The sequence below is a fragment of the Prionailurus viverrinus genome, chromosome A1, assembly GCF_022837055.1.
Source record: "Prionailurus viverrinus isolate Anna chromosome A1, UM_Priviv_1.0, whole genome shotgun sequence".
NCBI classification, from domain to species: Eukaryota; Metazoa; Chordata; class Mammalia; order Carnivora; family Felidae; genus Prionailurus; species Prionailurus viverrinus.
Window position 1 is genome coordinate 8,890,382 of NC_062561.1, and position 14,110 is coordinate 8,904,491.

The following is a 14,110-nucleotide window of genomic DNA, read 5'->3' on the forward strand; positions in this document are numbered from 1 at the left end:
AAGATGCCAAGGTCGGGCCTTGTCTTCCCCGGGCAACACACCTCCCAGCGTGATCACCAAATCATTGCATCCTAGTGTCTGAGAGTTAAGGCCAGTGGACCGAATCTGTCTCCTGTGCAAGCAAATGCTTCCTTCCTCAGGGGGGGAACGGGGGGGGGAGGGGCAGTTCCTGGGAAGTGCCAGGCTAAGGTGCGCAATGCAAGGCGGTTGGGCCACATTGGCGCCAAGTGCTTTGGCTGATGAGCGGCTTTACGCCCTGGCTGGCGGAAACCTTGGTGGGAAGCCTTCCCCGCCCAAACTCAAGCCAAGTGTGGAAAGAGTGGGAGGTGGGGAGATAGCGCAGGGGATCCTAAATGAGTGCTGGGGGGAGGGGGGATTCCCTGGTTGAGGTGCTATTTCATGGAATGAGGCTTTCCACCAAATGGCCGAAGGAAAACGGGGCATTACAACATCCGGCTGTAGGGAAACGGGAAAATACTCAAGAAGCAAAGGGCGAGATCTGGAACTCTCTATGGGGCACTGCCAGGCTTGGGGACCCAGCCAGGAGTGGCCACAATGCTTGAGAACACACTGTAGCCGTAGACAGAATTTATTAGAGTTTGCAGAAGCATGAGATAATGTACCACAAAATAGTTTGACTTTACAACATATAGTAGGAGGTTGTCAACATACAGTGTTGTCAGCAAAAATGGGATACAGAGCAGAGTTTCACATTTTTTTTAAAGGTGATGGATGACCTATACGCTTGTCCTTAAAATAAAACCAGGAGGGGCCAGCAGAGACAGGCTGCTTTGCAGTTGGGTGTCAGAATCTTAATCTAGTATCACAATTGTAAGAAACTATAAGAAAACTATTAGAAAAATAGAACATCAAACAAGCAAAAAACATTATACAATTTACAGAATAAGAAACACAATTCTTTTAACAACGGCTGCACGTTCAGAAGAAGAAAAAGTTTACTGGAGAAACCACAGCTCTTCAGGTTTGATAATAAACCAGCCCTCACCAGGATCATCACCCTCTGTGCTTCTTAGATCCATCGACGCTGAAAGGCACAACTTAAGCGGGAAACTTATTTTAAATACATATATTACAACTTCTCAAATGGGAAAATAAATCCCAAACTTTAAAAAAGAAAAAAGTCTGTCATCAAGAAACACAAAGTCATATACCTTGTTAATAATTTAACAAAGTCTTAGCGCGTCTTCCTGACCCTGTGGGACATGCTCATACCCTGAGAAATTCAATCTGGACTTCACAGCCAAGGTCTTTATTTCATGTGGGTTTTTCAGCCGGCAGTTCAACACACTTACAGGGTGATCCAGGAGGGGTCCTTGATAACTGTGCCCTGAGACCCTTGGCTGGTCCCGGTCCCTCTTGAAAGAGAGCACTGCCACTCAATGAAGCGACGGGCACATAAACACTCTGGATTCTAGTGATGAATATAGTATCAAAGTCAGTTAACTTTTTTTTTTTTTTTTTGCCTTACAAACCCATTAGGCATCATAACTCTGATGATGAAATACGGAGTGTAGCCTCTTGCACCACTGGATAAAGCACTTCATTACCCCAAAAAAAAAAGTCCACAAGAGTCCAACAAAAGGTCTCTCACTCTCCCTAAGGAGCCTTACTTACAATACTCTCGTGATGATGGCAAACACCCATCTTAAATTATACGTGACAAATATACGTAACACATATTCAGTTCCATCTGCTGGTTAACTCTGTAACAGTTCCGCACACAAGCGTCGCACACCTGTGCCCGGCAGAGTGCCGACGTGCCTGGAAACACTTCTCCATCCGTGCCAGAACACCTCGGGGATGGGGCCTGGCACGGAGATGGCCCTAGGGAGCCGACAGAGCAATCGGCTCGTACTAGATGTGTGAAAGCAGGACACGTGAATCCAGAAGATGGGTCCTGGCGCAGAGCCAGCAGGTTGGCGAGGCCCCTGAAATGCCCACGAGCCCACCCAGTTGGGTGGGGCCTTTACGAGGCATGCCCACACGCCCCCAAGGAGCCCAGATTCTGCCCCTGTGCTGTACCGGTGTTAGGCTCGGGGCCATCCTGGGCAGACTGCAAACCTCAGTCAATTCAGAACGCCCGCTCAGTGGTGGGGATGGCAGGGACGGAGGGGCGGGGAGAGAGCAGAGCCCAGGTCGCGGCCACGGCCACGGCCACGCAGGAAGCCCCACGAACGACCGCCAGATGCCTCGTCCGGGTGTGCACACGGGAGCGGGCCAGGGCCTGAGGAGCTCGGGGTGGGTGAAGCCCCCGCCGCGGTGCGGTCACCTGTGGGCACGTGGCAGGCAGGGGGGCTGTGATACCCGAACCACAGCACCAGCACCTGGGACCATGTCCTGACAGGGGTGACTCAGTGGAGCAAAACCACGAGTCAGGGGGCCGAGGGGCTCTGGCAACAGTATCCGTTCAGCAGTCCTTCCGAAACAGCCTGGGAAAGATGGCCCTATCACTCCCCGCTATTGGCTTGGAAAAACAAACGGGGCCCAGAGTTGGGCTGAGGGGTGTGAACCGGTGGGGCGGGCTGAGGCGTGTGCAGAGGCCCAATCTCCTGCTGACGGTCCTCCTCCTGGAAGCGGGCTCGGCCTCCCCCACCCACGGAGCCCGACTGCCTCCCCGGCGACCCCTCGCACCCCTCGCTCTTCAGCAGAGGTCCTGGGGCTCCACGGCTCGCTTCTTTGTGAGTCTTCACGGGGTCGTGAGAACACGTAGGGCGGGGGGACCACGGGAGGCAGGAAGGGCTGCTTACTCAACACAAAAAGGTCTTTCCAACGTGGGTTGTTTGGGGCTGGGCCACAGATAAAAGCAGACACAACGTCCCCGAAGGGCATCTCTAGAAGTGTGGAATTTCTGATGATGTAGGAAAATAGTGGCCAAGACATGACACCGAGAATCAGTCTTGCTTGGACTGGGGAGGCGGGGGTGGGGGGGAAGGCCAACTGTCGGGCGCTTCTGGTGGTTATTTCTTGCCTGTGTGTGTGTGTGTGTGTGTGTGTGTGTGTTTGCGGGGAAGGCATGAAGGCTGGGGTAAGAAAAAGCCTGTCCACACGGGGGAGGCTTACCCCAAACGGCGCTCGCGACATCACCGTCCTCGTGTACAGGAGAGGAAAGCTCTGGCAACCGCACAGAAGCTACTCTCAACAGAAGCGCGGTGACCTCGCCAACTATTTATCCATGCCCCCTCAGGTGTCCTGTCCTAAGCGGGAGGCTCCTGGCCCTGACAGGGGAGGCAGCGGGGGCTTTGCACCACCGCGCGGGTGAGCCTTGCTGAGGCACTTGCCGGCTTTGGGGTGAGGAAGGGGGAGACTCACGCGCCAGGAGGCCCTCACCCCGCGGCGTGTTGTCTGTTATCAGGCAAACACACCTTGTCGGTTGCTAGAACGATCCACGATGCCAGCTGAAACGTCAACTGTATACACAGTCTGTTGTGTGCTCTCTTGCACAGACATTTCAGAAAGAGAAATTAAAGTTAAAAAAAAATTTTTTTTTCTCTTCCCTCCGCCTTCCGTCTTGGGCACTCTCTTTCCCTCAAGTTCTCTTTGCCTATGTGGAAGAACAACAGACGAATCAAGCAAACAAATAGCTAACAAACCCTACAAGACAGCAGACAAGAAGAACCCCCCAAAAATAAGTTAATATTTATCAAAATATTGTACAGCACCAATCTACATAAATTTAAGTATCTTTCTTTGGAAACCCACGCTTTGGGCTCTCAGGCCCCTCCCTCTGCGACATTCACAAATGATAATTTAGAATAAAGCTTCCGGCACGGCGACCGGGGCCTAGAGCAGAGGCGGGCCGCCACCCCCCACCGACTGACCCTGCCATCTGGCCACTTCATGAATTCCTGCAATTCTCTCCAGGAGCTACCGAGGGAGAGGAGACAAGTGCCGCCGATTTATCAGGCTTCATTCTACCATACTTGTGTCAAAGGCCAGAAGGGGAAGAAAATGGGAGGGAGTCTGGGCTTCAAAAGCAGCATCTACATTTTCCGGGGGATCCGCACGCCCGTGTCCCTCACCGGCCATCAACAGGGGGCCCTTCTGGCTCCTGAGCCACACTCGAATGGGAAGGAAGATGGAATCCGTGCTCGGGTTTCCTCGGGCTCCTATCCGCAAGAAGTGTGTGAGCCACGGAGTGCTCCAGTGCGTGGGAGGGGGCACGCTGTGTACAGGGACCCCAGCTGGCTCTCCAGCTTAAAACTTATGTGGACAGGAGGTCCGCGCCCGGGCTGCAAACCCATATACAAACCTGCAGCATGTGGACAATAGATACACGACAGGGACAGCAACAGGACCCCAAATTCTCACGCGCGGACCCCACACCGAGTAAATATTTGGCCATTTTCCAAGTTAATACTAAGCGCCAACTTAATTTGGAGCGATTCACAGATGCTAACGGGACTCAGCTCGATTACATAGAAGAGAAGGGCCAAAGAGATCACCTCAGGGGCCAGAAGCAGCTGGGAGGACCGGCCACCGTCGCGTCAGGAGGAGCAGACGCCTGCCTTGGGAGCCTGGCAACACTCGAGAAACGGACCCTCACGCGCCAGAGGGAGGGAGTCAGCGCTTGGCAGAGACCCACAGAGAACAGCGCTCTAAGCTCTGCTGATCTCAGGCCAGGCCTACGTAAACGCAGCGTCACGTTCCGGTTGCTCGGGACACGCCGCCTTCGTGCAAGACGCCAGAAGCAGCAAGAACTGGCCTGGGCCCGGAGGGAGTACACCTGGCGGAGGGCCCTGTGCTCAGGCGTGAGGAGCGGAGCCGGCCAGCCCTCGGTCCTTCCGCCTGGTTCCCGCAGTGGCCTCGGTGCCACCGTGGAGCGGGCCGGGTTCCGTCAGCAGTCGGGGCAGGGCCGCTGCCAGGAAGAGGAAGTGAGGGAGGGCTCACGTTCCTCACGACCCCTTCTGGCAGCACAGAGGACAGGAGTGGGAGAAGGAAACCAGTCCCGCTTCTCCTTTCTAAGCTGTCCTTTGGCTCCGGGGGTAGCACTACTGGGGACACACTGTCTGGGCGACTCATCCTGCGTGTACAGTCGGCCTTCAGGGTTGGGCAGGGAGGTGGCTGCGGAAAGTATGGAGTATGCACGTGTTCAGTGCCAGAGCGGTCCTGCGGGGGGGGGGGGGGGGGGGGGGGGGGCTGGACTCCCAAGGTGACGAGAAAAGGTAGCCGCCATTCTGCGGCCGCAGCAGCACGGACACAGAGCCGGCGAGGACGGGAGCTGTTCTCTTTGTTCAGAGGGATGTCAGGAGACACAGTGGAAACCACAGCCAAATGGCCCCAGCCGGGGAGCTGAGAGAGGTGACTGGGACCTGGTGCCACCTGCCACGGGGCAAGTCTGTGCAAGACACACGGGCTGTGGGCCGAGGCTGCGTTTCAAGTAGCTGCACCTTCTGCTGCGGTGGGGCTTGGATGTGGGGGGGTCCTGACGCACTGATGGAGAGAGCGAGGTGCTCCCGGGACCTCTGCGGGCATCCCTCGGGGCTGCTGCCACCTCTGGGGGCGGGGCTGTGTGTCACTTGCAATGGTCCAGATTGCCGTCAGGAGTCCTTGCTTGCTCGGCGGCCAGGGACGCCTCCTCGCTGTGCCACAGACCGTAGCCAAAGTAGATGATGAAGCCTGCGGGCCAAGAGCAGAGACCGGGCCCTGACTGCCTCTGTTTCTCAGTCCATTCCAGGGTTGGGGGCTCCAAAGGTCTGTGGTGGGGCCCAGAGATCTGAGCTTCTAACTGGCCACCTAAGGACTGGGGCCCATGTCGGGGACGCAAGGAGAGCGGGCCTTAAAGGAAGGGCTCAGCCACCAAAAGCCCCGGAAAGAAGCCAACGGCTTGGAGCACATCCCGGGAGCTCACGTCTGGGACGCGGGAATGAGCAGCTCCCCCTGAGCCGGCTCTCTCCCAGGAAGGCTCTGTGGGGCATCTGTGGAACCAGCTCAGGCTACACCGTGCAGACAACGTGGGGCCTGCAGAGCACGACCGTGAGGCGGCAGCTATCTGCCCCTAAGTGTGGTGACGCAGGGCCGAGGGCTTTGGCAGAAAACACAGGCCTAGAGTCCCTGCTCTTGCCGGGGACGCCAAGGGGCGAGACAAGGTCCGCTCCCCAGGTATCAGTCCCAAGGACGGAGTCTGAGTCCATTTTCCGTAGTCCCTGGTGTCAGACGCTCAGGGAGGGGGAGGGCCACGGTCAGCCCCCAGCAGGGCCAGCAACCACACGGTCACCCCCAAGCCTCCCGCAGACCCCACCAACACACACAGCCCACGTGGGCCAGTGGGCAGCTACTGGCCGGGCCGGGGGAGGCACGGTCCAGGCCTTCTCGTGTCAGAGGGGGTGAATCGGTGCTTTGTCAACAGCAGACTCACAGCCTCGCTCTTGTTACCTTCCACTTGTGCCCAATGACGTAACTAGTTCAGGCAAGAGCTATTACAATGAAAAGCATCTGAAGGGGAGGGGCGGACCCACAATCTACTAGGAGGTCCTTTTTGAGAGAAAACCGCGGACGATGTGTTTTCACTACGTTTTGAAATCTGAAGGGAAGGAGGCTCAATGACAAGAGGCACCCAGCCAAGTTGGAGGAAAGAGGACTGAGCAGCACAGCACCGGCTCTGGGGACTGGTGTGGGGGCGGGGGGGCTCTGAGAGACGCTGTCACGGTGCGATCCAAGATCTCACGTACCTATTAGCATCCACACCGCGAACCGGACCCACGTGCCCTGGTCCAGCTGCATCATGAGATAGACGTTCACAAAGATACTCAGGACGGGAAGTACGGGCAAGAAAGGCACCTGCAAAGATACCAGGTGAGTGTCAAGTCTGCAGGGAGAGGAGCACGTGGGGACGACGCCTTTTGAGTCGTTTAGCGAAACTACCTAGGAAACGATAGCGTCCCCGAGATTCGAGATTCGGACAGACTGTGCGATTTACATGGGGAGGAGGGAGTGAGCATAGCCCAGCCCACTTGCACACACACAGACGTGCCCACACACGGGCAGCACGGGTGCCCACACATGGGCAGCACGGTGGGAGTCTGGTTCTAAGCTACTAAGTGCTGAAGTGAGCTCTATTCTGATTTCCCCCCCCTTCCTATTCTCCTGCTAAAGAAAGGGCTAGAAGAGGGACTTCCACTTATCTCCAACAGTGGACTGCTTTATTATTTGTGTCACCTCCAAGGCTTGGTGATGCCATGCGATCCCGCTGGATCCATGGATGAAAAGCCCCCGCGGAGAGGTGTGCTGTGACACCTGAGAGGCAGGGCAGGGAAGGGTGCCTTCCTTCAGGACCGGCCCCCCTCAGCAGGTACTGTCTGCGTCTCATGTTTTCGGAGGCTGGCCAGCAAGCCCCCCCTCCGCAGATACCTGAGCCTGGCAGAGCCCACGGTCCATGGCACATGTGTGGGAACCTGCCAGGCGGCTCCCTAGGGGCCCCTTAGAGCTGCTCACCTTAAAGGAGAGCTTGGTCTTGCTCTCAGGCTGCCTCCAGATGATGACTGTCACCACTGAGCAGAGAAGGGCAGATACGGTGAGCATAAAGATTGCCCACAAGTCCCCTTTTGTCAGCGCCTCCTTTCCAAGCACAGCCACAATGCAGAAGGTGAGGATTAGAATTGCTAAGGAGGGGGGAGAGAGAGAGAGAGAGAGAGAGAGAGGCACAATTCAATCTTGTTTCAAAACCCCACAGATATCCTCAGTTTTCCCCAAAACCTATGGAGAGGGAGGCTGTACTTCTGCAGCCATCAACCACCATCACGGTCCAGCAGCAAGACACAGGCTTATCCTTTCCTGCACTTGCCTCCACCACCAGCGACAAGAAACCATACAATGCCAACGAGCAAGACCCCAAACACCTTACAGGGAAGGGCAGGCTCTTACCTATGAGGCTGGTTGAAATGTTCACAATTAGCCCGGAGAATTTGGAAGGCTCCGTATTTCTGGGTGAAAGTATGGTTTTCAAAGAAAACCTTTCTGCTTCTGGTAAAAAGCCTGTCTGGGAATCACTGGTGCTCACCAATTCATTCTGGTCCACGTGATCTAGCTCATCGGTGGTTCTGGCCATCTGGTATACCATGTTAGGCTGCTCTGGCTGATACCTGTAAAGAAACGCGGTGCATGACCGCCAAAATGTGCTTTAAAAGGGCAGGAGGACACACACTAACTCAAGTCCTAAGTTGCCCAGGACACAAAGCATAAAATGGGAAGAAGATGGTCAGGATGATGCATTCTCTGACAAAGCAGATCCAGAGGAGGGGAGCTGAGTCCCCGCCTTCTGTTCCCGCTTCTGGGCAACACCCTCCTTGGCGTCTCGGATTTGAGACAATTTGACCTCCCCCGTGAACCAGCCCAGAGGAATGTCCTGACATGGCTTCTCTTGCTCTGAGAAGTAGCACTGGCCCTTGGATGCTTAAGATATTAGGCCACTTCCAACAGAACCATGGCTGAAGGGGACTAAAAATACAAATGGAAATAGAACGCAGTAACATTAGGATCCTACTTGGTCTAGAGAGCCAGAGAAACGTGTCTGCATGCTGACGGATTTGAGAAATTCTGTTTGTGAGACCTAATTGGATCAATTTATTTTAAAACTCCAAATGCCTTAGAATAAATAACTTTATACAGCTGGCTAAAGGACTGAGCCTGTGGCCTGATTTCCAAGACACAAGCTTCCTGCAAGTAAAGCATTCATATTAAATGAGGCTCCTTATCTTCCACCCCAAACAACAGAGCTCAAATCGTTTCTACCAGCTGTGAAAAACAAGAGTGCTTGCGAATTATTTTGCATATAATGTAAGAGTGAACATAAAGATACTTAACCAGTTTTTCACTGATTCACTTATGTTAACACCAGTCAATTAAGAATGTGAGGGGACCTCGGAAAAGACGCCAGTGTTGAGCCCTTAGGAATAAGTGGTCAGAAAACTAGCAAACTAGTTTTAGCTGATTCTACACAGCCGCTACTGAGGCTCAACTGAGGCCTGACATACATTAGATGCTAAGCACGTTAGAAATGGAATTAACGATCTTGCAAGTATTCCAGGTGACCACCATTGAGAGTCTCCATGACTCCATATTCCCATGCTAAGTGCTCCCTTGAGCCACTCCTGGTAGTGAGGAAGTAGAGCCCTGTCCTTTCAGAGCAAGGAAAATTGGAGCCTGGGGGGGGGGGGGGGGGGGGCGGTGCTCTGGGAGCAGGGCACTGCAGCAGCTGGGAAGGGGACACCAAGCCCAGGCCCAGAGCTGCTTTATTATGGCCATCCTGGGGGCTGGTCTGGACCACACAAGGCTAAAGCAGCCAGAACCTGGAAAGTCTTATTGAACATCATCAACCTTGGCCGCTCCACGCCCTACCCAGCAGCTCACTCCTCCAGTGGTAGTGCAATGCTGCTGGAGAAGCACCACACTGACCTCAGTTTCACAGAACTTGGATTCCTCCAATTCCCTCCAATTCCCACCAAGACTAGTCCCCCGTGCCAGTGCCCTCCGAACTAAGAACCTGGACCGAACCGAAACCATTACCCTAAGCCTTCAAAAACTCTGTTCCCTGGATCCAGGCCCAACAGTTGGGCGGAGAACCTGTCTCTATCCTCCCAGTATCTCACCAGAAAAATGAGGGCACGTAGTAGTGAGAGGCGGGTCCCCTGACTCTTCCTCTTCAATGACGTTCTCTGTAACTAGGCTCTCAGCCACCAAATCCCACCCTCCCCAGGAGAGTTCCCAAAGGAGCTATCAACAACCTAAAATTTACACTGTATAAACCATTAACTTGATCTTTTAAAAGGCTAACAGGGGGCACCTTTCTACCACGGAACCCAGAAGAGCCATACGTACCGTAAGACCAACACACAGGCAGCCACCAAAGAGTAAGCCAGGAGAGTGCCAATTGACATGAGGTCCACCAAGTCCTTCAGGTCAAAGAGAAAGGCCATCACAGCTGGGGAGGAGACAAACATCAGGATCCATGGATGGCCCTCTACACACACTTACAGCCAGAACCACCACCCATCCGTGATCCAGGCCACACAGGGGATGTTGCTTTTACTTGCTTTCTCACCCCAGCCCTTTCCATGCAAAGACATGGTGATATTGCTTAAAAGGAAGAAAAGCTCAGAATTAAATCACACACACAGTCCTCAGCAGACAGTAATAATAATTAACATTTATATAGAGAGTACTTTGATCAACATGACCTTTATTGATCCTTACGGCAACTTTGCAAGCTATCCCTACTCTACAGATGGAGAAACTGAAGTCAAACACGTTGGGAGACTTATCTAAGGTCACACAGCCAGAAAGTGGAAAAGTCAGGATCTCAGCTAGGTGCTTGTGGCTCTGAGTCCGGTGTGTCTTTCTCTATACCAAGCAGACTCACAGTCAGGTATATCTATCCATCTATCTACACACCATCCATCCATCCATCCATCCATCCCCCATCATCTATCCATCTATCCAGCCATCCAACCACTTATCCATCATCCATCCACCCAGCACTCATTGAGGGTATGCCAGTCGATGAACACTAGATGTACACCAACAAACAGGGCAGACCAGATAGTCTCTGGCCTCCCTGAGTGTATCATCTAAGACTTAGGCATCAGCAGGCAACAGTAATGAGCAGGTGGGTGAAGTCAAGTCCAGTGCTCTGGGAGGACTCACAGGGGCTCCTAACCCAGACAGATGAGCATGGAAAGCAGTGTTACTTCCACAAACAATAGCATTAGCTTTACCATGACCCGCACTTAAAAAAACAAAATACAACATGCATGCTTATTTGAAAATCTTTTGTAATTTTTATGAGAGTATATATATCTCTATTTATGTGGGTATACATGTAAAGTTTCCCATTTAAAAAATAACTTGGATAGATCTACTTTGGGATATTTTCAAATATCACATGCAAACAACGCAAGTTAAAACATAAACACAAAGCCATGACTTTTCCAAATACTTCTCAAGCCCCTATAGATCACTCCGACTACAACAAATTTGAATTGGGGCTAAATAACAGGATCAAAGAGCAATGCTGGGCCTCATGGACAATGAGAATAGTACCCGACCGTGCATGCCACAGATGCCAACGTTCCCACTCACACAGAAACTCAAGCCATACTTTTCCCATGTGGGGTGGTTTTCGAAAACCAAACACTTATTTCCCACCCCCGCCAAATGAAAAGAAGGAGCAAATCCCTGGTTTGGTGAACGCATGTGCTTTCCAGTCACTTTAAAGATTATAATTTGATCTCCCTTGATCAGCACAGGAAGGAAATTAAAGGCCAGTCTTCAATATAATCAAATTGCATGTAAATACTGAAAAAACATTTGCTATTTCCAATTCCTTAATCTCTTAAATATATTGGTCACATCCTGACGTACGGTGTCCCTTAACCTAACCACTGAGGTCACTGTCAAGATTGTACAATGACACAACAAATGTGTTAAATAATGAAACACCGGCTTTCTTTCATTATATAACATTAATCCACACGACTAAGCACACTTTGCTAAGGGCATAAATACTACTAACAACAATTCATTCATGTAAGGTGGTCAAATGTCTTACCAATGGCTATATGGCAAGTCCCCGCAGTACAGACTGAACGTGTCCTGCTATACCAAAAAGACCCACTGCGCCACTCACACCCTGGAAGGAGCCAGCCACTTTGGCAGAAAGACAAACCGGGAACCAAGAGCCAGATCTACTGGGTGTGGGTGTACCTCCTCACTTCGCATCTCTGTGCAATGGGATAGTGCCTGCCCCATGGGGCTAGGAGGAGCCGTTATTAAAGGAGAAAATACAGAAAACTCAACAGCATAGCGTATATGCACGTAAGTCTCCTTCGAGGCTCCCCATTTCTTTATCAGGAGCCCCTGGAATAGCACATCACTCCAAAGGTTCTGTGGGCACTGATTTCAGCTTCAAAACTGTCCTCTTGGTGAGGAACCTGATATTTGAGAAGATAACCTGATAACCTCCTCTGAGCCTCTGAGGCTGCAATATTTATAAACTCATACGGCAATTGACCCCAGCAACACCCTCAATATCTCCTGGAAAATAGCAGCACACTTCATAAGACACTGATACTAAGGGATTCTCATTTCCCCGAGAATTCCCAGGCGAAGATACCCGGACAATGAATTTCCAGGACTAAGAAAGTCACCTGGCTTATACCATGCACGAAGATGTCACTCCACCCAAGTCTACTCAGGGACATTCAGCAAAGGGGCAATGTGAACAGCTCTGAAGAAACAGTACGTGTTCCACGCCCTGCCCAATCAGAGGACAATAATAATAAAATAATTCAACTTTTTGAGAATTCCATCACATCCTCTGTACAACCGGCCTCCCCCTTAAGTCAAGAGGGCAGTTATCTGGCAGTAATCCAGGTTCCAACGGTGAAAACCAAACATGAAAAGGGCCAGTTCCAACTTCTCACAGACCAATGCAACTCAAGATATTTCCCTGAGGACTCAACAGTTAAAATACTGGCATGTGGAATTCTTACCAGCAATGGCACCTGAGGTCAACGTGGCGATTATTGGTGTTTTGGTCCTATCGTTGATTTTGGCCAAAAATTTAAACAGCAGTCCATCTTCAGCCATGGCATAGATAACTCGAGGCATGGGGAACATGGAACCTAAAAGACTAGACGGGAGGAAGAGGCAAAGCGCACCTGTGACACCAACTCATTGGGAAAAAAGGCACCATAACGTGACCACTATGTGGTTTGCCATGACGCACACCCCCGAGAGGGAGCCCTGAACTTCTCGCCAAGAGCTGCCACCCTCCAAACTGGGTGAAGTCCACGGCTACAAGACAAATTTCAATACATCAACCCCGGAAAAAGCACTTACGGTGGCTGTGAGTCAGTGAATGGCAAACGTCTAACGTAAACGAGGGTAGGGTCTAGTCATAATTTTTATGAAAGGGAAATTCTGTGCTCATTCCCATGATAACTCTAATAAAATAAAAGGACTGCTGCGTTCACGAGGATCTCTCTGTGGTTAATCAATGTTTACCAAATATTCCCTACATATACAGGCTAATAGGAATTCCAGGGGCAAAATGTTTATTAAAAGGCAATTCCCTTTCTCAAGGGAGCCTCTCCCCTATGGCCAAATTACGGTGTTCAATGAGGTAGCCTGGTCCAGGGGCCAGAGCTGGGGACAGAAAGCCAGCCTTGCTGAGCAGATGATGTTAGAAAGTGGGCCCCCGACTCTCCAGAATGAAAGATCAATAACAGTTCGTGGTTTGGTTGATAACAACAAGGGGAGAAACCACATCATCAGGGTTGGGTGCTGGTTCGACTTCAAGGGAAAAGAGTGACGTGAACAGCACCCCCCGTGCGTCGGGCCTCACACGGCCCGCTACAGCTTACCTTCCCAAGAGCTTCAGAGGCCTCACCTGGTAGAGAGGGCACAGAGGGAGCCGACAGCCACCGCATACTTGGCACCTTCCCAGCCCACGTGCTTGAAGGCATCGGGCAGGGGGCTGTCCTTGTCCAGGCAGAAGTACGGCATCATGAGTGTGAGGGCGGCAGACACCCCGAAGTAAGCAATAAAGCAAATCAGGAGGGAAGCGACAATCCCCACGGGGATGGCCTTCTGAGGGTTCTTGACTTCTTCACCTGGAAGCAGCAAGGAGTCAGGCCCAGGAGGGCGAGCCAGCGAGGGGCATCCCCACGAACCCAGAAGGCGCCTGAAGACTTTCAGTGTCCAGAGAGCCTGTCCCCCCCACGAACGACTACCCCACAGTGCTCGGCCCAGTGGGAAACACGGTCTTTCGGGCTTCTGGGACCCACGGGGCGGGGGGGGGGGGGCTCTCCCAACACAGACCAGAAGACCCAGACGCCCAGGGATGGCGTTCTAGGCCTTTACTCCGTGGTTCAGCCAAGGAAAAGACTTGTTTTCTTTGGCAGAGAAAATTCAGGAGGCCTGATAGAGCCCAGCCTATTCAATCACAAGAAGAACAATATTTTTAATGGCCTCATTTCTCCCGGATGATGCACAGATATGAAATCAGGCTGCAGCTACGGCTGTCATGATCCCATTCTGACGGCTGAACGGTTAGTCACGTTCATGATGCAGACTTTCCTGTCAGGCGCTGCCG

The 14,110-nt window shown here is 52.3% G+C and overlaps 1 protein-coding gene across 4 annotated transcripts in view; it reads right to left on the bottom strand.

The window, feature by feature from the left end:
- Window positions 1-571: 571 nt before the first annotated feature.
- SLC7A1 (solute carrier family 7 member 1) overlaps window positions 572-14,110 on the bottom strand; it is a 105,670-nt gene continuing 92,131 nt past the window's right edge. For 3 of the 4 annotated variants that reach the window (XM_047851820.1, XM_047851830.1, XM_047851813.1), the window contains 7 exons: window positions 13,406-13,628; window positions 12,507-12,646; window positions 9,835-9,937; window positions 7,882-8,099; window positions 7,453-7,619; window positions 6,690-6,798; window positions 572-5,637 (listed from right to left, as the gene is read on the bottom strand). In XM_047851820.1, the coding sequence (XP_047707776.1) occupies window positions 5,534-5,637; window positions 6,690-6,798; window positions 7,453-7,619; window positions 7,882-8,099; window positions 9,835-9,937; window positions 12,507-12,646; window positions 13,406-13,628 (1,064 nt within the window). In that variant the 3' untranslated portion in view covers window positions 572-5,533. The remainder of the gene's footprint in view (window positions 5,638-6,689; window positions 6,799-7,452; window positions 7,620-7,881; window positions 8,100-9,834; window positions 9,938-12,506; window positions 12,647-13,405; window positions 13,629-14,110) is intronic. The other variant, XR_007150746.1, reaches the window with a different exon arrangement.